The sequence below is a fragment of the Ochotona princeps genome, chromosome 5 (genome assembly GCF_030435755.1).
Source record: "Ochotona princeps isolate mOchPri1 chromosome 5, mOchPri1.hap1, whole genome shotgun sequence".
Taxonomy (NCBI): Eukaryota; Metazoa; Chordata; class Mammalia; order Lagomorpha; family Ochotonidae; genus Ochotona; species Ochotona princeps.
The window spans coordinates 72,700,034-72,722,027 of record NC_080836.1 but is presented as its reverse complement, the minus strand read 5'-3'; the positions used below and the strand labels follow the sequence as shown (position 1 = coordinate 72,722,027).

Sequence of the window (21,994 nt, the reverse complement as noted above, 5' to 3'; positions counted from 1 at the left end):
ATGGGCACATGCCTGCACACAGGTCTCCCAACAGGGAAGATCAGAGTAGGGCCAAAGATCTCTGAAATATGTGAAGTGCATGGGATTAGGCTGTTCTTGGAGAGGGATGTTTAGTAGGTGCATAATGCCTGATACGGATGGATTGAGAGAGCACAGAGAAGGTAAAATCAGGAAACCCAGACTCCCTAAATATTGTTGTGTGGCATTCGGGTCACTTCAGGCTCAGAGTCAGCTTCATTTCTGTCTTCTAAAAAGGGGGCACCGGTACCTACTTGACCAGAATCTCTGGATTTTCTTAATGGAATGAGGTAGTGGCTAATGGTGCTCAGGCAGAACACCATTGCAGTTTTACTTTTTCTGATCACAAAGATCATGTTTTGTCATTGTAAAGAATGATTAAAAACAAACATAAGATCATGGAGACTTTGGACAGGAAGTAATGTCCAGTGCTTTACTGTTCATTATGTAATTACTTAAAATTAGCTCTTGTTAGAACAGACCAGTTTTGTGTTTTCATTTTTAATAGAAAAGCCTTACTTAAAACAGATTTTATTTTTTTTGTTTCTAAACTGCAAGTCTGGAAACACGGTTAAATAAAGAAGAAATGGAAGAGTATAAAATTATTATAAAATTATTCACCCAGAAGTAATCTTTATTAACATCTTGGTGTGTTGTGCCCATCTGATATCTTAGCTCCAGATAACTGCATCGTTGACTTTTATTGTCAATTATATGAGACATAAACTGTTTATGAAATACACACCTGCAGGGGAAAACCATCTCATAAAGAGATACTGATTGTTTCAGTTAAAATGATTTTCCCTCGATCAGAGAAAACAGTTTTGTAGGTTTTGCTTTTAAATTAAGCAAAGAGGGGGAGGGAGAGAAAGAGAGGGAGAGAGGAAGAGAGGGAGGGAAGGAGGTGGAGAGAGAGAGAGAGGGAGAGAGAGAGAGAGAAATGCCAGCCAATAAATATTACATCCAGAGTGGACGGCTGCAAACATTCTGTCTCCTGGCATACTGTTTCTTTCACTGTCAGTTCTTTTCTAACACCACTTAGGAGTGTATTTGCTCCTTTGAATGAGTGTGTCTAATCTATACTATTCTTCTGCAATAGAAAACCCACCGCATACAGTCGAGGAAGCAGCTGTGGTTCAGGTTCCATGGCGCCTTGTCCCGGGTCTGAGTGTAGTGCCTCACATCCAGTGGGGCACAAGTACTGAGTCTCTACCAGGGTGCTTCAAATATGTCATGGAAAATGAAACTTCACTTCCTTCTTAATTCTGCTTTTATGGGGAACTTTATGAGGAACCCAAGTATATTGGTTGTGTGAGTGAAGGTTGTTACCATTGGTATTAAGAGCTGTGTGACCTTGGACCAGTCATTTGAACTCCTGGACTATCTCTAATGTCCTTCCAGCTCCAACAGTTTATCATTCTAAGTTTCCTTTCTGAATTTTTGATTATGTTGCTGGGTGACTCTTTACCTGATAACACATTTTCATCATTGCCAGCCCCTTCTAAGTGTGAAAATCAGCAGCCACCTTTTCTTTAGCCTTTCATCAATAGGAGATACTTTTCCTGCTGACTGAGTGATTCTCTGGGTTATTTTCCTCTTATGAGGCACGCATACTTGTTGAATGACTTGATTAATGAGTTGTTGAAAGGAGACGGTGAGCCTATAGTGGGGCCCTGACTAACACAAGGTTTCTGGATACACTGGTCAGTGCATTAGAATCGAGAACATTTCTGAGCTGACAGCTTTAATGTGCTTAACAGCAAAACATTCCTGCTGTGAGTACAAGAATTAGAGTTTGTTCATGAAATATGATTTACAAATGCATTGAACTTAAAGGCAGTACTACTTGATAAGCTTGAGTGTTGCACAGGGCAGCCGTGACCTTGACTAGCCTTTGGACAGAGTGGGAAGGTAGCCCTTCAAAGGCCGCCTGGAGTTGTTTTTGCAGAGGGTGGATGTGTGGAGGTGAGTGCTCCACTGGCCACGAAGCATCAGCATCTTGATCTGTTCCCATTCTGCAGGACCAAAGGACTAGAACTCTTTCCTGTGGCTGGGTCTACTGGCTCTTCAGGAGTATTCTGCCTGAATGACTTCAGGGCATCACAAACAGTTGGTTCTTCATCACCTTTCCCAGGCATAGAGAAGTTTCTAGACACTGCGGCATGATTTCAAAGGTCCTATGTTAATCTTGTGCTGATGTGTTCTAGTGTACCTGCAGGTCAGATACAAACCATCTGCCTTCTCAGTTACACTTCATTTTCTAGGTTACTTTCTACATCCGTACTCAGTATACATTTGTCAGAGGTTTTGTTTAGGATTAAAACACCGTCCAAAGGATTTTGAACGGAAAGCTTGCTTGTGCCTATTTTTAGGACATGTAGATTTTCATCTAACAGACCATTCTTTTGTTTTTTTTTTTTTAAAGATTTATTCATTTTATTACAGCCAGATATACACAGAGGAGGAGAGACAGAGAGGAAGATCTTCTGTCCGGTGATTCACTCCCCAAGTGAGCCGCAACGGGCCGATGCGCGCCGATCCGATGCCGGGAACCTGGAACCTCTTCCAGGTCTCCCACGCGGGTGCAGTGTCCCAATGCATTGGGCCGTCCTCAACTGCTTTCCCAGGCCACAAGCAGGGAGCTGGATGGGAAGTGGAGCTTCCGGGATTAGAACCGGTGCCCATATGGGATCCCGGGGCGTTCAAGGCGAGGACTTTAGCCGCTAGGCCACGCGGCTGGGCCCCAGACCATTCTTTTGTAAAAACATCACTTTTGTGTCTGCACCTGTACAGGACAAAACATGAGTTGCTTCCAAATTAACTCCTTAATGGTTGATTACATTTTGCATTTGTTTTTTCCCCTCATTAACAGATTTTATCTTTGTGGTCAGGTGCGTTTTTTTACTTAAACAGACCCTTTGTTGGGGTGGGCAGTTGATTTAGAGATTAGAACTACTGTACCCTTCATTGGTGCCCAAGTTTGATACCCAGCACCAGCTCCTGACTTCAGCTTCCTACGAATGAACATCCTGTAAGGTGACTTACTCATATTGGGAGATCCATCTTGAATTCTGGCTCCCAACCTCATATGTTGAGGCATCTGGAAAATAAAGCAGTGCAGGGGTACTCTGTTTCTCAAATAAACAAATCTGTAAAAAGTTTTTTTTTTTTTAAATTTACATTATATAAGCAAGAGAGTATGTTTTATTTCCCTAGTTATCTATTTTAAAAACTGTTTTATTGAAATGCAGTTGACAGGCAAGAAACTACATGTATTCATTTTTAAATGTTTTCCACAAGATATTACTAGTCCTTTTTGGGTTCTTTTAAAGATTTTTTTTTTTTATTATTATCTGAAGGTCATAGCCAGAGAGAGGCAGGCAGAGGTTCTACATCTGCTGGTCCACTCCAGAATGGCCACGATGACAGGAGTTTGGCTGGTCTGAAGCCAGAAGCCCATTCAAATGAAAGGGTTGAAATCCCAGCAGAGTGCTGATTGAATGCCAGTGTGTGTCAGTGGACACGTGTGGAGGCCTTTGAGTGATAGAAGATTCCAGGAAAATAATCCAATTCCAGAAATAATGAGTCCCCAAAGGATGAACAAGAGCTGTGCAAATCTTCATTTTTCTCTTCTGGTGACTTGGAGATGGCATCTAGTCATCTCTGTTGTTAGTGAAAGCATAATTTAACTTTCTATTGAAATGGAATCAAACAGTATGAACTACTGCACAAGAAAAAGACCAATAACGGGTTTAACAGTAGATAAATATATGTCTCGACTGTTTGCAATTGAAAAAAACAATAACAAATAAGCAAGCAACTAACAAACAACCGAGGACAAGCCAAACCAGGCATTGTGTATTGGCAAACAGCAGTAAGATTGATAGCATCAAATATTTGCCACCATGTTCAGAAAAAGAACTCTGATTTGGCTGGTGAGAATGTAAGTTAGTAAGACCACTTTTGAAAGGTATTAAGCAGCACCCAGTACAACTGAATGCATGTGTCCACCAAGATACAGCAGTTCCTTCCTTGTGAGCTATGAAGACGCACACATGCAAGGAGGCCGCTACAGAGATGCACACTGCAGCATCACTTGGAAGGTGAGGAAATGAAAACAACTTGACCTTTGCCCTGTGTTCATCTTCCCCTCGTCCCTCTCATACACATATGTTTACACTCGCATCCTGTCACCTTCCCAACCTTTTGTACTTCTGAACCATGGCATTTTACCCTTTCTTAAAGGCATTAAAAAAAAAGCTCTGAAGCAGATGTGGAAGAATGTTAAAACATTTGCTGATGCTGATGGGCACATAGAGATCTACTTTCTGAACTTTTGTGTACGTAAGGAATATAAAAAATGGAAAGTGAACATGAAAAGCTTAAAAAGAAGTATGACATGATGCTCTCCTTTGCATTCCTTTCCTCTTTTTAGATATTTATTTGAGAGAAAGACGCATGCACACACACAGAGTAGAAAGGAAATGCTCCCAATTCCTGATTTGGCCTGGGCAGAGTTGGGGCTAGAACCAGGAATACAACCCAGATCTCTCTTGTGGATGTCAGGAGCCCAGTAACGTGAGCCATCACTGTTGCCTCCTAGGCTCCCCTTCGTCAGGAAGCTGGAATCGGAGTTGTAGCTGGGACTCAAACCCAAGCCCTTTGTTATGGGATATGGCATCCTACCTGCTGGCCTACACACCAGCTTCTCTGCTCTTTACAGCCTTGTAGCTCCCTCCCTTAAGCCCAAGCGTCCCGTATAATTTAGATCTATCACATGTTTGTGGCTCTCTTCCTCACATGGTTTGAAATGTCTCCAAGAAATCTGTTCTGAGTTTTCACATACATGCCCGTGCCTTGAGCAACCGATGTTCAGTGCCACACTCTTCTTGTTGGGCTTGTGGTGTCAGTTATTTCCTAGCTCCATGGACTGCAATAGGAGTTTGATTGACAGTGGGAGCTTCTGTGTTTCCTAGGCTTGTTCTACTGTTACACCATGTCTCTGTCTCAGTATGTCAGATATTCAGATTGGGAGGAGTATTTGGGTGTATGGTAGGTAGAGTGCCAATTAAATCATGCACTTCTAGCCAAGAATTCCCAAAGCATGTCGTCGTTAACAGTTTTTAGTTCCCCAGAAAATGGAGTGGGGTGTCCACTCTGTCTGCTGTCTCACTGCCAAAATGGTCTGTCTGCTTGTGTCAGACTCACTTTGTGTGTACATACTTCAAGTTCCCTATTTTCTTTCATCTGCCTTTTTTTGGTAAACAGAAGGCTCAGAAACTTCCGCTGCCCAGTCTCTCTATGACAAACTGCAAATTTAGCACAGACCCAAGCCAGCTGTGTGTGTGTGTGTGTGTGTGTGTGTGTGTGTGTGTATATATATAGTTCTTCATACAAAGGAAGGGTTTGCCTGCCTTTCTTCTGGAAAAGCCTGGGTCTTTGCATTTCTCATACTTCTGAATCTGTTTCCAAAAAGACTATTTGGAATTGGAGGTGATGGGTGAAGGAATAAGATCTCCCTCTTTGTGTTGCTTGGAGTAGCTTTAAAAATGAGGCAGATGAGTCTATTTCTGGTGTGTGTTCATCTTACTGTGAATGGTTTTGAGTTCTTTTCTCCCCTGGCATTCATGGCAGTTGTAAAGACCTGTGTGCCCATTCATCAAGCTTTTGGTCATCACAGATCTAGGACAAAACACAAGAACAGATACAAATACTGCAGGGCCAGAGGCCAGCCACTGTGCCTGGATGCTTCTTTGGGTCTCGTCCTCTTGAGCCGGCCAAGAGAGTTAGCCTTGAAGCTGCTGGCCAGGTTCTGTGATTGGCCTGGAGGTCTGGGCCAGGGCTTCCAAGGCTCACAGATAAGCTGGAACTCCTAAGGCTTCCGGGGAGTGTTTGTTTCTCAATTCAGAGATATTTGTTCTGGTCAGATGACTTCCTGCCCAGGTCAGGGCAGAATTGGGTGGGGTTGGGGAAGTATTCACTAAGACATTCACTTCATGTCACTGGTAGTTTTCACAGCCATTTAATACCTTAAGTGTCATGATTTCCCACTTCTCTGTTCTTGTTTTCATCCTGATGTTCTAAATTTGGAAACTGATGTATCGACTGCAAATTTAAGGTGAGAGGACTGGATATTTCCTATTTGGGAACTCCAGTATCTCCTCAGAGTCAGGCATATTCATAGTATGCTCATCTAATAATTTCTAAGACTATACTTACAGAGTATGGCTCAGTGGTTTTAATGTATGTCCCAATGTCACTGTCATTTTCCTTTCTGCTTCCCTTCTTTTGTAACTCTGGATGGTTTCTAGAATCATGTATGGATGATTTCTAGAATCATGTATTGGCACTACTTCGCATCAACTTCCTTCATAGTTCTTACCCCATATTTTATATATGTATATATATATATATATATATATTTTTTAATTTTTTTCTTTTTATTGTATTGTTGTTGACAATCTTTACATAGTTAATTACAGTTAAAGGAAAAAGAAGAAAAAAAAAGAAAAGAAAAAAAAGGTTCAGGGGGATAGGAAAGTGGGCAATGCCATTATGTCCATATTGTTTCCATCATGCATCTGAGGTAAAGGGGGACATTGAGGGAGAAGCCCCACCCGGTTTCCTGCCCACCCCAAGTCCCGGATGTGGGGCATGCTCCGAGATATGTGCCCAAGTGGTGCTAATAGTTCTCCAGTTATGAATCGCTGCCAGTTTCGCTCGATGAGGTCGTCTACTGATTGACATGGTCCATCATAAAGTCTCCGTTTGCCCCATAATTTGCTGCCAACATATAGCTGAGATGAATGACTGTCCCGTTCTGTCTTCTGTCTTTTCTTGGTTAGAGTTCTGAGTCCAGCAATTCGATTGGGGAGATCTCCAAAGATACTTTGAGGTATTCCCAGACTAGATTCTTACATGTTCTAGCAAGCACAGGGCCCGGCACAGTCCATCACCCGATCAGCTGGTGGTTGCAACTGCTGGGTTGGTTCTGTTTTCAGTCCCGAGTTGCACTGGAACCAATGGGTGTTTATATGTATATATTTTTAAGTAGTGTTTTGTGTTTCCCTTAGGCTCTGCCCTTTATGTCTTGAGGTATTTCAAACATTATGCTGAATCTCCATCAGATTTTTCTTCTGTTATCTCAAGCCTTTGCTGATTGTTGCGTCTGCTGACGCCTGCTGATGGTGAATTGTTTCCACATGGGTCTTGTGGTTTAGTTTGAGTTCCCCTTCTGTGGAGATGTAATCTGTGTATGTCCCAGGTTGCCTGAATTGAGGACATGGCTCTCTGGCTGGGTTTTATCTCTTCCTCTCTGTACCTTGAGTATCATTGATCAAGAACCAACTTGTATGCCTATGATTAGCATGGAAGTTCCTGGACTGTGTGGATATTATGACTTCGAAAGCCTAAACCTCAGAGGGCAAACTCTGGGCATGCTCAAGGATGACATCTTTATTTTCCCCTTCCAAGTGTCCAGGCCCTGGCATATCATTGCCACTTGCCGATGTGTTTGGCTGGTCTTCAAGCCCACCATTTCACTTCGAGCATCATTCTTCAGGAGCACTAGGAGGGTCTTTGTGTATGTGAAGGCCTGGGTACTGATTGCGTAGCCCACCCACCGTCCCCAGCAAGTGCTGAACCCCTGACCCCAGGTATCAGCTTTTCTGCATTGCTGCCTTTGCTTCTCAATTTTACTCTCCATTTCTAACTGCATGCTGTTTCCTTTCCGTGAGTGCTTCTAAAAGCATATGGGCTGTGTGCATGGTTTTTTTCTAGGATTTCTTAGGGATTAAAGTGAAAGGGTGTTTAGGTTATAAAGGCAACTTCGAAGATGATGTTTTGCCTTCATTTTTATGAAGGAAATTCAGGCTGGGAGCCAGCGCAGCTAATTCTCTGACATCTGTTTCCTGTGTTGGGAAAGTCATACAGCCTGTCCAGGCTCAGGTTCCTGATCTTTTTTTTTTTTTTTTTTTTTTTTTTTTTAAAGATTTTATTGTTATTGGAAAGCCGGATATACAGAGAGGAGGAGAGACAGAGAGGAAGATCTTCTGTCCGATGTTTCACTCCCCAAGTGAGCCGCAACGGGCCGGTGCTGCGCCGATCCGATGCCGGGACCAGGAACCTCTTCCGGGTCTCCCACGTGGGTGCAGGGTCCCAAAGCTTTGGGCCGTCCTCGACTGCTTTCCCAGGCCACAAGCAGGGAGCTGGATGGGAAGTGGAGCTGCCGGGATTAGAACCGGCTCCCATATGGGATCCCGGGGCTTTCAAGGCGAGGACTTTAGCCGCTAGGCCACGCTGCCGGGCCCAGGTTCCTGATCTTTTAAACACAGCGAGTAAGACTGCAAAAGCACACAGTTGGAAAAGGTATATCTTCCCTGATAGGGGTGTTACAAACCTAGTAGTAGAACAGAGAAGAAGGTATTTTGAAAAAAATAAAGAAAACCCTCCCTAACGTCAAATAGGCTTAGACCCCTTAGGGCACGCCAGTGGACTAGAACTCACTGTTAGTAGTGTTGCTACTTGTTCTTTATTTTCTCCAGAGTTTTATCCTTCCTTCTGTCATTGCACCACTTGCTCCATTAGTTCAGCTGGTGGCAAATGGAGTGGCCTTGTACCTCGGCAGAGGATGTACTGTGATCTCCGAGCGAATTCCACCAAAGTGAGCGTGATGACCCAGGTGGCTGTGTCACTCACCCCCCATGCAAGGTTCTTGTGTATCCTCAAGTTCCTGCTAGAGAGCCAGTGTCAGCAGTCCTGTGCCAAAAGCGGAGTGACCTGTAATTTGGTTTGGGTCTTAATGGCACGTGTGAGAGTTTATATCATTTTGCTACTTCAGGGAAGTAAATGAGTACAGCTGGATTACAGTTCTTCCATGCAGGACCCTTTCTGTGCTCTTTCTCTGGAAGAAACTTTTTTTCCTTCCTTCCTTCCCTCCCTCCTCTCCCTTTCCTTCTTTCCTTCCTTCCTTTCTTCCTTCCTTCCTTCCTTCCACTTATTTATTTGAAGGCTAGTGCTGTGACATAGTAGGCTAAGCCTTTACCTGAGGTGCCTGCATTCCATATGGGTACTGGTTTGTGTCCAGGTTGCTCTGCTTTTGATCCAGTTCCCTGCTTAAGCCTGTCTCTTGCCTCTCATTCTCTCTGTAGCTCTATCTTTCAAATAAAAAAAAATATTTATTAAACATTTATTTTCAAATAAAGATTTGTTTTTAAAGATTATGGAAGGGTGTCTCTCTCTCCCTCCTCTTTCAAGAGGCACCCCACCTCCCAGTTCTTCGGAGGTGCTTTCCCCTTCCTCTCCCTTCCCTGATCACCTGGTCCCTTCACAAATAAACTTTTCTGTTTGCAACAGAAAAAAAAAAGATTATGGAGGAAGAAAAGGAGTGATAGAGAAGTCCTGCATCCGCTGGTTCACTGCCCAAATGGTTACAATGGCCATGACTGGGGAAGGCCAAAGCCAGAAGCCAGAAATTTCATCCAGGTCTCCCAGGTTCAGAAATGTTTTAGGTCATTTTCTACTTTCGCCTGTGCATTTGCAGGCAGCTTGATTGGAAGCAGCCAGAACTCAACTGGATGCTGGCATTGAGGGTGGTGGCTTAACCCCTTATGCTACGACATTGGCCCTGGAAGGGACAGTTCAGCAAATATAGTTGTCCTGGAAGATATTGGAAATATCTCAGTAATATTAAGAGGACTGTTAGCATCTATAATCAAATTTTTTTATAGTATGCTGTCATAAAACACCCCCTTTTTATATTAGAAACTTTGGCTTGAGCAGGCTATGTTATGAAAGGGCCCACGGGTTCAGCACGGACACTTAATAAAAGCCCCACCAGGTCTTCAAGGCAGAGACGGATGTTGGAGGCTTTTATTTGAGGCCAAGTTTTCAAATAGAGGATTGACTTTGCTTGAGGTCAAATGAAATCATAATTTGGGTTCAGATAGTCATTGTTTAAATGTCTTAAGCAAGGTTTCATGTGTTTAACCAAACCCTGAATCAGATCCACTTCACAGAAGAACATATAATTACATACATTGTTTTCCAAAACTCAGCAGACATTTCAAATTTGATGCAATGGTGATTCAAAGGGAAAATGAGCCTAACATAGAATATGCTTGTAAAACTAAAAATATTAGAAATATTCTATGGAAGTCTGGTCTCATTTAAGTGGTTCATTGCACGAATGAACTCACCTGGTTCTCAAATAAGCAAATGTGTTTTCGAAAGTCGAATGTTTATCTTCAAAGCTGATGTGTAACTACAAAAGGATTGACCCTAGTTGCCTGTCTTACTGAGTTTATTATTTGACAGTTGTATGACTTGCTTGATAGCCACTCATCTGTAGTAATTGCCTGCAGTCATACCCAGGCAACCTAAGTTTCCAACTAATCCAAAGGCTGTTTTTATTCATTTAGTGTTTATCCACTTAGTGTTTCATCTGTCCTTTCTTAAATCTGATTTGCCAGACTTTCTACTGACTTGAAGATCCAATCTTGTCCCCTGCTGGCCATCTGCTCTAGGTGATAGTGAGTCATTCAAGAGCAATGATCTGAAAGAAGCAGAGGGTTTACCTGATCAGAAAATAGAATGATGTCCTTGGGCTAATCAGGGGCTGTTAGGGTGATTATATAATCAAGTGATAACAGGGATGTGAAAGTCAACACTGAATCCAAGAATTTCAAGACTAAGATGCCTGTTAGTTTCAGGAGAAGCCTTGGAGGTATAACAGACAGGCTTTGGTCTCCATTGTCACCGAGTGGTCATGGAGAGTGCTCACGCAGAGGCTGTGCGCGTGAACTCGTTCAGGCAGTCAGCATGTGCCTCATGCCACGTGTGGTATTGCTGTGAGAACAACGGGGAATAAGACCTGCCTGTTCCTCCAGGGGGCTGGAAGGAGGGTGGCATACGCGTACTTGTGCTGTTGGGAATAATGGCTGCGTGTGCACCACATCCTGGCTCTTGCCTCTGCTTGACTCAGGTTTTATTTACTCACGCTATCCTGATTCCTCTTATCGCACTTTTCAGGTGGATATTGCTATCTCTGATTTAAAGATGGAGAGGTTGCATTTTTCCTTGTATGATAACATGCTGTTGCATATTAGTGAAGCATGTTAAATATCTTGTCAAGGACGTTGACTGGTAAAGGTCTGATCTTGGCTCTTAAGTGTCCCCTGATGTCTTAAGGAAATTCTTTTAATTAAAAAGAAAAATTATTTGTTGGGGCTGGTATCATGGTGTAGTAGGCAAAGCCGCTGCTTGTGGCACTGGCACCCAATATGATTACCAGTGTGAGTTCCAATTGTCCCACTTCAGATCAAGTTCCCTGCCTCTGTTCTGGGAAGCAGAAGAGGTCCTGGGGCCGCTGTACTCTCATGGAGACCCAGGAAATGGAGTTCCATGCTTCTGGCTTCCCATCAGCCCAACTCTGACCACTGTGGCCATTTGAGGTATGAACCAACAGATGGAAGATATCTCTCTGTCTCTCCTTCGTCTCTGTAACTCTGCTTTTCAAAAAAAAAAATCTTCACAAAAATTATTTTACTTGAAGATTTAGGGTATGTGGGAGACTGATTTCCATCTACTGGTTCTCTCCCTAAATGGCTACAGTGGCCAGAGCTGGGCCAGTTGAAAGCCTGGAGCATGGAACTCCATTTGAGTCTTGCATTGGAGTGGCACTGGTCCAAGTACTTGGGCCATCTTCTATGCTTTCACAGACACATTAGCTGGAAAAGGGCTGGATGTGGAAAAGCTGAGACTTGAACCAGTGCTCCTAGGGGATGCAGGCATTTCAGGTGGCAGCTTAACCCACTATGGGGCCACAACACAGGCCCCATTGAGGAAATTCTTAATTTGAATCACAATGTTCTCCTCTCAGTTTAAATGTAAACCTCCTTAGAAATGCCATTCCCCGGCCCGGGCAGCGTGGCCTAGCAGCCTTGAAAGCCCCAAATCCCATATCGGCGCCAGTTCTAATCCCGGAAGCTCCACTTCCCATCCAGCTCCCTGCTTGTGGCCTGGGAAAGCAGTTGAGGACGGCCCAATGCATTGGGACCCTGTACCCGCGTGGGAGACCCGGAAGAGGTTCCAGGTTCCCGGCATCGGATTGGCGCGCACCGGCCTGTTGCGGCTCACTTGGGGAGTGAATCATTGGAGGGAAGATCTTCCTCTCTGTCTCTCCTCCTCTGTGTATATCTGGCTATAATAAAATGAATAAATCTTAAAAAAAAAAAAAAAAGAAATGCCATTCCCATTCCATCATTCCTAAATCCCAATCACTTAATCTCATTAGGCTGCTTTTTTTTTTAAAGATCTATTTATTTTTATTGGAAAAGCAGATTTATAAAAGAGATGAGGCAGAGAAAGATCTTCCATCTGCTGCTTCACTCCCCAGTGGCTGCAACAGCCAGAGCTGAGCCAACTGAAACCCAGTAGTTAAGAGTGTCCTCAGGGTCTCCCATGCGAATGCAGGGTCCCAAGGCTTTGGGCCATCCTCCACTCTTTCCCAGGCCACAAGCAGGAAGCTGGGATGGGATGTGGAGCAGCAGGAACACGGACTGGGATCCTCATGGATACAAGGCAAGGTTTTTGCCACTGTGCTATGGTGCTGCTTTAATTATAGCCTTTATCATTATCTTAGAAAGATAGTCAGTCATTGAAAGCTTCGGACTGTGCTATTTAGAAAGTTTTTTTTAAAAAAACTCTATGGAAAGTTTGAAAATAAAGTGCATCATCCAGTGCATGATGATCCATCCTTGGCTTGAGCTGATAGACAAGGACCAGGCACAGAGAACAGACTCCATCACCCATAGGCTGGAGGCTGTGCTCGGGTGAGCAGGTGTTTGGCCATCACGCTCTTCCACAGGTACTAACCTTGGGGTGAGTGACACTGTGTCTGCCAAAGGCGCCTCCAGTGCCACTGACCTGCTGTGTGTGTTTGACTTTGTTTCAGGATTCTGAGAAACGAACCCCTCTTCACGTGGCCGCGTTTCTGGGAGATGCAGAGATCATTGAACTCCTGATTCTGTCAGGTAAGGAGCAGCTGCTCTCGAAGGTCAGCTGCAGATAAAACTGTGTCTGTTGCACCAGTTGAGCAGATTGACTGCTGCATGAATCCGGGCAAAATCCCCTTATTATGTGCATAGGAGGCTTATCTGATGGGCAGTTTCATCTATACAGCACAAGAAATTGTTATTGACAAATGGTTTCTTTCGTAACTCTTTTGTATTGCTTTCAAGGTCTGGCTCTTGACTGTCTTGTGAGGCCTGGCGTGGTAGATGAATTCAGTATATTTGGGTATATTTTTTTTACTTGCTAAAAAAAAGAAAATCATTTTAAAGTTTATATGAATTTTGCACATGTGCATACTATATATATATCGTGTATATATGCATATATGTAAATATACTCAGTGTAGTTTGTGTACACACAGAAGCTATTATGGGAACATGTACTGTGTTTATGTGTATGCACTCAATAAGTATGTCTATTGCATATATTTACTTCGTGCTGGAAAACAATACTAGGTTTAGCTTATGGGTGCATAAGTAGATCTGTAATAAAAGTGTGAAAACCTGGAGGGTATGGGAGGAAGTGTGTCAGCTCTGGATAGGGGTTACCACCAGGTAGGCAGGTCCAGGGAGAAGAGTCTTCAGTGAAGGTATAAAAAGGACTATACGAACTCTATGTGAAATATTTTTTTCTAAAAAAGTGAAGCAATTAGGATAAGCATGTTAAGGCTGTTGTGTGTGTGTGCCTAATGTCTTTATGCTATTATTTCCATGGTTTTAAAAATGTCATCAGATTTTAAAATGCCACTGCTCTGCTTTGCTCTTTGGAATGCTGTGTGCTCACAATATCTTACCGAGCAGGTTTCCCGAGCCTCCTTGTGCTTTCCTGAGTGCCCGCTGGAAGAATTGCTGAGTGCATCTGAGCACATGCGTGTGTGTTGTTGCAGAAAGACCAGCGGAATCCGTGCACCTGCAGTGCTGCCCGTGTCTTGCTGTAGCTGTATGCAGACTGGTGGCCTTTTTTCTTCCTTCTTTTTGTTTGGAGAGAGAATAATCTGGAGGAAATGCCTCTGACCAATTAGAAGGCTTTGCTTTTGTTTGCTGTGGTAGGCACGGGAGTTGTAGGATTCCAAAGTGAGTTGTGCGAAGGGAGAAGCTGGTGCTGCACCGGGGCAGCTCGGCGAGCATTGTGCAAAAGAAATAGGAGTTGAGCTGTGGTCATGAGCAAGAGGCCTACTGCCCTTTTTGTTTTTCATATTCTTACGGTGGAATTTTCCCAGGAAACTCATATTCTGGGCCTCAAACATGTGTGCCTCAGGCTCCTGACAGGAGGTGGAGTTTAGGTTAGATGTTGTATTTTTTGAGAATGGGCCTTTCTTCCAACAAATCTAGAGATGTTCCAAGGCTGTGTTCCAAACATATATTGTTTAATGTTGGGTGACACTGGCTGAGCGCCAACGTGCACCTGGCTGGTGGCCCTAGCAGTTAAAATTTGGCCCATGGAAAATTGTAGGCCGGATTAGTGGAGATATAAAATAGAATTTTGTGATGTAACACCTAATGACCTACTAAGTTATAATCACTTACCCCACCCAAATGTACTGATGGAGTATTTTTTTCCCATCTGAAAATCCCAAGTGCTACCAAGCCTGATACCTGTTGTGTGTAAACATGATGTCACAAAAGGAAAATTCCTTATCTGACTTCACATGGCAGATTAAAGTCAAATGGAGGCACATTAGAAATATTATCTAAAATCACATTCAGGCTAGGTATATAGGGTATATAGAAAATATGTATTAGTTTTGTGCTCAGACTTGGGTCCCATTCCCCAAGTACCTCATTAAGTATATATAAATATTCCAAAATCTGAAAAAAATCCGAACGCTGTAACACTTTTGGTCTCAGGCATTTTGAATTAGGGATACTCAACCTGTATCACGACTTCTTAGCAAGATTTTTGTCTCATGAATGGCAAACCCACACTCTGAGTCTTCAGCCCCATGTTATTCTTTCTCTATCTGAAAGAAAAGTTTTGATTTGTCAGCATGACATTTAATTGTATTTTTCTTTAGTGGTCAGGAGCTGGTCATGCTTTGGAAAATGGATTCACACCACCTTCACATGTGCCTTTCTCCAGCAGCCTCTGTGATTGATTTGGCAGAGATGGAAAAGCTGTGTATATCTTGATCTGGACACCTGTTGGGTCTTAGAATTGCGGAATTGTTAATCTCATTAGTGTAATTCTACTTCAACTTGCTATGGATTTTTCCCCTCCTCTTCCCATTAAGACTTAGGACATAGAGGAGAACCTTGAGAAGTTCCTGTAGCGCTTTTGTTGAGCTAAAGGAAACTCTTGGAGTTTGCATAGTGTTTATTTCCCCTGAAAGGGCCCTTATTCAATTTATATATTATACTCTTAAAGGTATATTGTTGCACAAGTGTGATTACTTCATCTGAGAGCTTGTATCTGGCAGCTGGCCCTTTAGGGAATCTAACCAAAACTGTTTTCTAGCTTAATAATGAATGAGGTGTTAATGATTCTCATGTTGGACAAATAATTTGGCCTCGCCAGAACAGCCCAATACAGCAGTATTCTCTGTTGCTGTATTAACTTACAGAGTATGGTGTAATCCAAGCCTGCTGAATGCTTTTCTGACTTCAGCTTCGTCAACCAGGCAGGTGGAACTCTAAATGTCCCTGAACAGAAAGCAGGGACAGGTCTCGGGAGGAAGTCATACCTGGTAGATTATATCTTAGAAGTAACAGTCCAAAATCTGGCTTCCCCCCCACACCTTGGGGTTCTATTTGGGAGCTGGTCAAGTCATAATTAAGGGTGAAAGAGGGTCAGTGAGATCAGTGAATCCTATCAGTTGCTAAGAGTTAGAGAGACCATGGTTGAAATATAGAAAGTACAGTACACAGAACAAGGACCACAGTAGAAATATCCTCTAGATAGCCCAGTTCTGTGGCCACACCTGCTTCCTGCAATGGCTGTATCCCATACGGATACTGATCCAAGTCCTGGCTGCTCTGCTTCTGATCCAGTCCCTGCTAATGTGCCTAAGAGAGGAGCTGAAGAAAGCCTGCATGCCTGAGCCTCTGCACTCATGTGGGAGACCTGGATGGAGTGCTGTCTCCTGGCTTTGGCCTGGCCTAACCTAGCCCTAACCACTGTGGCCATTCAGGGAGTGAATCAGTGGATGGAAGATCATCTGTCTGTTTGCCTGCCTGCCTGCCTGCCTCTCCTCCCTCTCTGTATCTTCACTTTTTCAATCAACCAATCAATCTATCCAATCAATCAACCAATCAATCTATCCATCTATCTTGCAAGTTTTAAAAAACCCTCTAGAGCAAATTCTGAGGGTGAGTAAGGTTTTATAGTACTGGATGGAAGAGAATTGAAAGCACATACCTTTCAGAAATATGGGTGAATTTGTCAAAAAAGAAAAAAAGATTCTTAGGACTTATAACACAAAATAATAGTCCTGAAAAAGTGTTTCCTTTGAATTTTAAAAATGTGTTACCACTTTAAATGCAAATTATTTTCATAGCTGGTGGCATATCATTCTTTTGGTTCCCTTGTATACAGCAGCTGTTCTTTTTAAATTTTAGATGGATTTGATTAAACAACAAAGCCAATATTATAGTACAAATATGGTGCATTTGTAAAGTAATGAGCCATTTTGTGGGTGTGTAAACGATCTAAAGATAACTCTAATGGGAGCTTAAAAATGTTTTAAGCACTTGCCATGAAACATGGGATTATCATAGAACTTTCCAAATATCTGCTTGGGAGGGCAAAGTTCCTGTGGCATAAGATTGGTCTGTTTACTCACAGAGACTCAAATAACAAGCTGATGTCATCATAGAATAATTATTTTATATGATCTTTTAAAAAACTGCTTTTTTTAGTTAAAAGCCAATGTTTAGATAAGCCAGCTTTAAGAATCAGTTATTCTCTTTATTCTATAAGGCTTTCCGGTCAGTCAGCCCACCTTTATCAGGTTAATTTTTTCTTTCTACTTCTTCCCAGATGACAAGTGAAGAGAGCAGAAATGTTGTCATTGGAAAAGCTGCTCAGGGTTCCCCTTGTTCCTGATCTCTGTGAAAATATGTTAAGAAGTAATAGGTAGAAGCGGCCCGGCGTGCCTAAATGGAAGTTAGAATTTGTGCCTGATGGTTTTGAGCTGGACCTTTGTTTCTGACAGTCGAGTACTTGATTTCATGCTTTCAGCTTGAAAATGTCCTTGGGTAAAACCGTTTGCCTTCAAATCATTAGACATGCAGACTTTGCCCTTCGCTGCAGAAGGCTGCCTGACAGGCAGGTAAATAACATGACGCTTCCTCTGGAAAAGTGAGTTATAAATATTCAATTCAGAGCCCAGACCGTTGGATGCCTTCCTCTGACATGGAAACAGGCACCCGAGATGTGGAGAGGAGGAAGCCAGCAGCAGGCTGGGGCTCTGATGGGGGGTCCAGGCTGCTTGGAACCCTCTGCCTGTATCAGAGGCCTTGCTACAGCACAAGAAGGTGAGGACTCCTGCCCCACCAACCATGAGGCATGGATGGTTCCAGAGAGGCGAGAAGCTGATTCCTGGGTGAGTGGGTTATTATGCACAGCCCTTTGTCTAGTGGTGCAGTAAGCCTATAATTATGGAGTACATAAAGCAGAAAAAAAAGGAAGGACAGAAGGAAGGGAAGGATAGGAGAGAGGAAAGTATGGTTATTTTAGAGTTCTAGCTATGAAATACTTGAGATCTGTTCTCTATATTAGTACAAACTTTAAAAAATAAAGTACGAAGTACCATATATAAATTGCAAGTGAATAACTAGATAAATGTCTCAAGTGTGAAACTGGGAAAGTAGGCAAGGAATTGTATAACAAATAATTCTCAGAAAAAGGATTAGGAATGGCCAATGAGAAAATATAAGATGATATTTAATTTTATTATTAAATCGGAGCTTACAAGAATGAGATGCCACTTTCTCCAAATCAGAATTGCAGTATTTATTTGCAATTTTTATTTTTAAGACAGCTTCATAATTGATATGTACCACATATATTTAGTGCATGTAATTTGATGAATTTGGACAGTTCATATACCTTTGAAATGATTGCTAGAAACTAATATGTGTCTCTTGGAAAGGCATTGTCACTGTGGGTTAAAGTTGCTACTTGGGGTGCCTGCATCCTGTGTTGGAGTGCTTAAGGTTGAGTACTGGTTCTGCTTCCAACCCAGGTTTCTGCTAATGTACCTCAGGAGACAGCAAATGATGGCTTAGTGCTTGGGACGGTGCTACCCATATGGGTAACTATGTAGTATTTTCAGTAACAAAAAGAACACTTTCCTAGCCAGCCAGTGTAACTGCTTGGGCACACAGCTTTGCAGATCATTTTCTTAGGGTAGACCTCGTTTGCATATGCAGATGCAAAAGTAGCTGGAAACTTCCACACCAAACTCAGAGCAGCAGTTAAACCTCAGGGAGGTGGCAGGGTCTTGAGAGAGAGCCTCCAGAGAACTTTGGTCCCATTGGTAATGATCTGTATTTTGTTGCTTTTGGTTAAAAAAACAAAAACAAAACTCACTACTGTCTTCAACTCCTTTGCTTTCCTTTTTTAAACAAATATTTTTATTTATTTGAAAGGAAGAGTTAGAGAGAGATTGAGATTTTCTGTCTACCGGTTCCCTCTCCTATATGACCACGAAAGTCAGGGCTGGGCCAGGCTGACGTCAGGAGCCAGGAGCTTCATTCATGTTTGTCATGTGAGTCCAGGGGTCCAAGAATGTGGGCCATTTCTCGAAGCATTCCCAGGCACTTTAGCAGAAAGGTTGATCAGAAGTGGACTAGCGGGGACTTGAACCAGCACCTATATGGGATGCTGTTATCACTGGTGGGAGTTTTACATGCTACACCACATCATTAGTCCAACAATCTGTTTTTATTTAGTTTTATTTTTTTATGTTTTTTTTTATTAGGATAAAAAGTTACAAGGGCTGAAGGGAATATTGAGGAGAAGCCCCACACAGTCTCCCACCCACCCCAGGTCCCGTGTGTAGGGCATGCTCTAGGATCGTTGCTCAAGTGGTCCTGGTAGTCCACCAGTTATGAATCGCTGCCAGTCTTGCCACTCCAGACACAATGAGACTGTTGAATAATCCACTGATTGACATAGTCCATCATAGAGTCTCCCTTTGTCCAGTGTTTCGCTGCCAACGTATAGCTGTGGTGGTTGACTGTCCTGTTCTATCTTCCGTCTTTTCTTGGTTAAGGTTCTAAGTCCGCTATTTTGGTTGAGGGGATCCCCAAAGAAACTTTTGAGGTGTTCTCAGACCAGAATCCGACATGTACTAACAAGTACAGGACTTGGCACAGTCCGTCTCCCCGCCCAGCTGGTGGTTGCAATTGTAGGGTTGGTTCCGTCTTGAGCTTCAACGTCCACTGGGACCAATGGGCTCCGCAGTCCGTCCTGGTTCCGCTCATCACACACTCGGCCATCAAACCAACCAGTGGGAGCTGCAGCCTAGTGAGAGCGATCCCCAACAACCCCCACCAGGCCCGCCCCCTCCCTGATTTGCCAGCATGTGTATTTAGCCTGGTTCAGTCTGCCCCATATCCCATTAGGCTCTCGTAAATGTCGAAAGGTATTGTAGCTTAGTTCTATCCAACTAGCTCAACTGTCCCGCCTTCACGGATGTTGTTGAGTGCCTCTCTGTCTAGCCATCCCAGTCCCTATCCTAGTTATTATTGTGCCCTCCCATGGGAGTATTAACTCAAGAGGGGGGAGCCCTCTATTTCCCTGCCAGGTCACTCTCACTCCCGGATTATGCTCTCTCCAGGTGGCCCTGTGGTTGGGCTTGACAGTATTGGCCCCTAGTGCCAGCTTCTGCTATGGCTAAGCCTCAACAGCTCTCACCACCTACAGTTTTGTCAACACTAGTAGGGATAGTCCACCCATCCTGGCTCTTCTCTGATCTGGTCCGTATGAGGCACACAGGTGCCTCAGCCTTGCCTAGTCTGGTCCCAGCTCATGCTTTCCAGTGGGAGTAGCTATCCAGCAAGGGAACCACCCCTATTCCCCTGTTGGCTCTGCCCCTCCCTTCCTGATTCTCACGTGTACTGGTTGGGTGCTGCGGTCTCATCTGGCACAGGTAGCCTCACCTTGGTATTCTGTGTTGTATCCTGCTTTTGTCGCTACTGAACCTGGCTCGACCCACACTCTGCTCTGGCATTCGGATTTGCCAGTGTGTGACACAAACTGACTCAGCCTGGTCCATCCCCAGCCCATGCCAAATGTATGCCAGTGGTGCATTTTTTTTTTTCTGGGCTGTTTCCTTCCGTGCTTCTTGCATTTATTTGTAGGATCCGTGTCCTGTCAGAGGAGTTGCTCAGGCTCCTCCCTCGGAACCCCACCTGGTGTCAGGTTTCGCGCATACCAGTGGGTCCATGGGCCACTCAGTTCATCTCCCGTCCTAGCAGCAGCATCGGTTTTCCTTTACTGGCCTTCAACCCATTCTGGTTCTTACTGTTGGATGTTTCAGCCCAGCCACGGCTCATCCATACCCACATATAGCACTTACATGACTCAGTTGGGGTTGAAACCCAGCCTAGTCTGTCCTGCATCCACCCTGGTCCTCCAGAACACCAGAAGGTGTTGCAGTCTGACCCGGCCCTGTGCGGCAAGTCCAGTCTACACTTGTGCCAAGGGAGGCTACAACTGTGTCCCGACCAGAACGCAGCTCCATTCCAGTGTGTGCGCCCCTTAGTAGGAACCTTCACCCAGCCAGGGTCTCCCCCCTGCTTCCCAACTGGGCCTGATCACAGCCAGTGTTAAGCGTGCCAGTGGTTGCTCTGGCTCAGCCCAGCACAGCCCATCGCCTGTAGCAATCCCTGCCCTAGACACTGTGACTAAACTCCTTGGTTTCACCCAGCTTATACTGTCACCATCCCCATTCCTAAGTCACCCAGTAGGGGTAGAATTTCCGCAGGATGTGGCCCACACCCCTGCCCACTGTAAACCCCCTGCTGATCCATCATCATGGCAAGTAATGGGGACATCCTGTTGGGCATGCCCAGAGTCTGAGCTTTTGAATGGACTAGTATTCGGTGCTCAGCAATATTAAGTAATTACAGGTTCTTCAGAGGAAGATTTACTGTCCTTGGGAATCTTGAGGATTGATTCACGGCTCCAACGTACTGTGGGTTCAGCATGGAACTACCTAAGCAGCAAATCAAAAAACCAAAATCCCAGAGCTCCCCAGCCGGCCAGCAGGCGAAGCCTAGCACCAAATGGTGCACTGGCCGCCCAGGAGCAGCTTACCACGTGCACATGGCAGCCGGTGCGCGCAAAGCAGGCATGGGACGACCCATGGAGTCTTGGGGTGCTTCCGTAGACTGGCAGCCACAGGAAGTTAAGATCCCCGGGCTCAAAGACCCACCTCTTCCCATCCCCCTACCCAGCTCAAACCAAAGTGAGCAGTAGGAGGAGCTGGACCTGCCCAACAAAGCCAGAGTCCCACCTCCGAGAGGTCAGCTCCTGTGGCTCCATTAAGCAGGTCCAGGATCGGCTCACCATGTGCACGTGGCAGCTGGTGCGCGCAAAGCAGGCATGGGACGAGCCGTGGAGCCTTGGGGTCCAGCAATCTGTTTTTAAAAGATTGCAGTCATTCCATTTTTAAATTACTTATATGATCAAAACATGAAATTAGTAAGATTGGCACTGTTGATTGTGTTAGTTGCATGTAGATGGTTCCCACATGCAGGCAGATCGCAAGACTTTGCATCGTTCTAGACTTTCCAGTGTTTCTACACGCATGGGTTCATTCTATATGTAATGTTCTTGTTTCTAGTACGTCTTCATATAATAGTTTGTGAACATCTCTGCAGATGCAGAACGCATACAGTTTATAATCAGATTTACAGCTACATTGGATGGCCATAAAGTAGGTTTGTAACTAACTCTG

The 21,994-nt window shown here is 44.1% G+C and overlaps 1 protein-coding gene across 9 annotated transcripts in view; it reads left to right on the top strand.

Moving 5' to 3' along the window:
• The window catches only part of ANKRD44 (ankyrin repeat domain 44), a 304,874-nt gene that overhangs the window by 133,477 nt on the left and 149,403 nt on the right, over window positions 1-21,994 (top strand). For all 9 annotated transcript variants that reach the window (XM_058664770.1, XM_058664775.1, XM_058664771.1 and 6 more), the window contains exon 3: window positions 12,971-13,049. In XM_058664770.1, coding sequence (XP_058520753.1) covers window positions 12,971-13,049 — 79 coding nt within the window. The remainder of the gene's footprint in view (window positions 1-12,970; window positions 13,050-21,994) is intronic.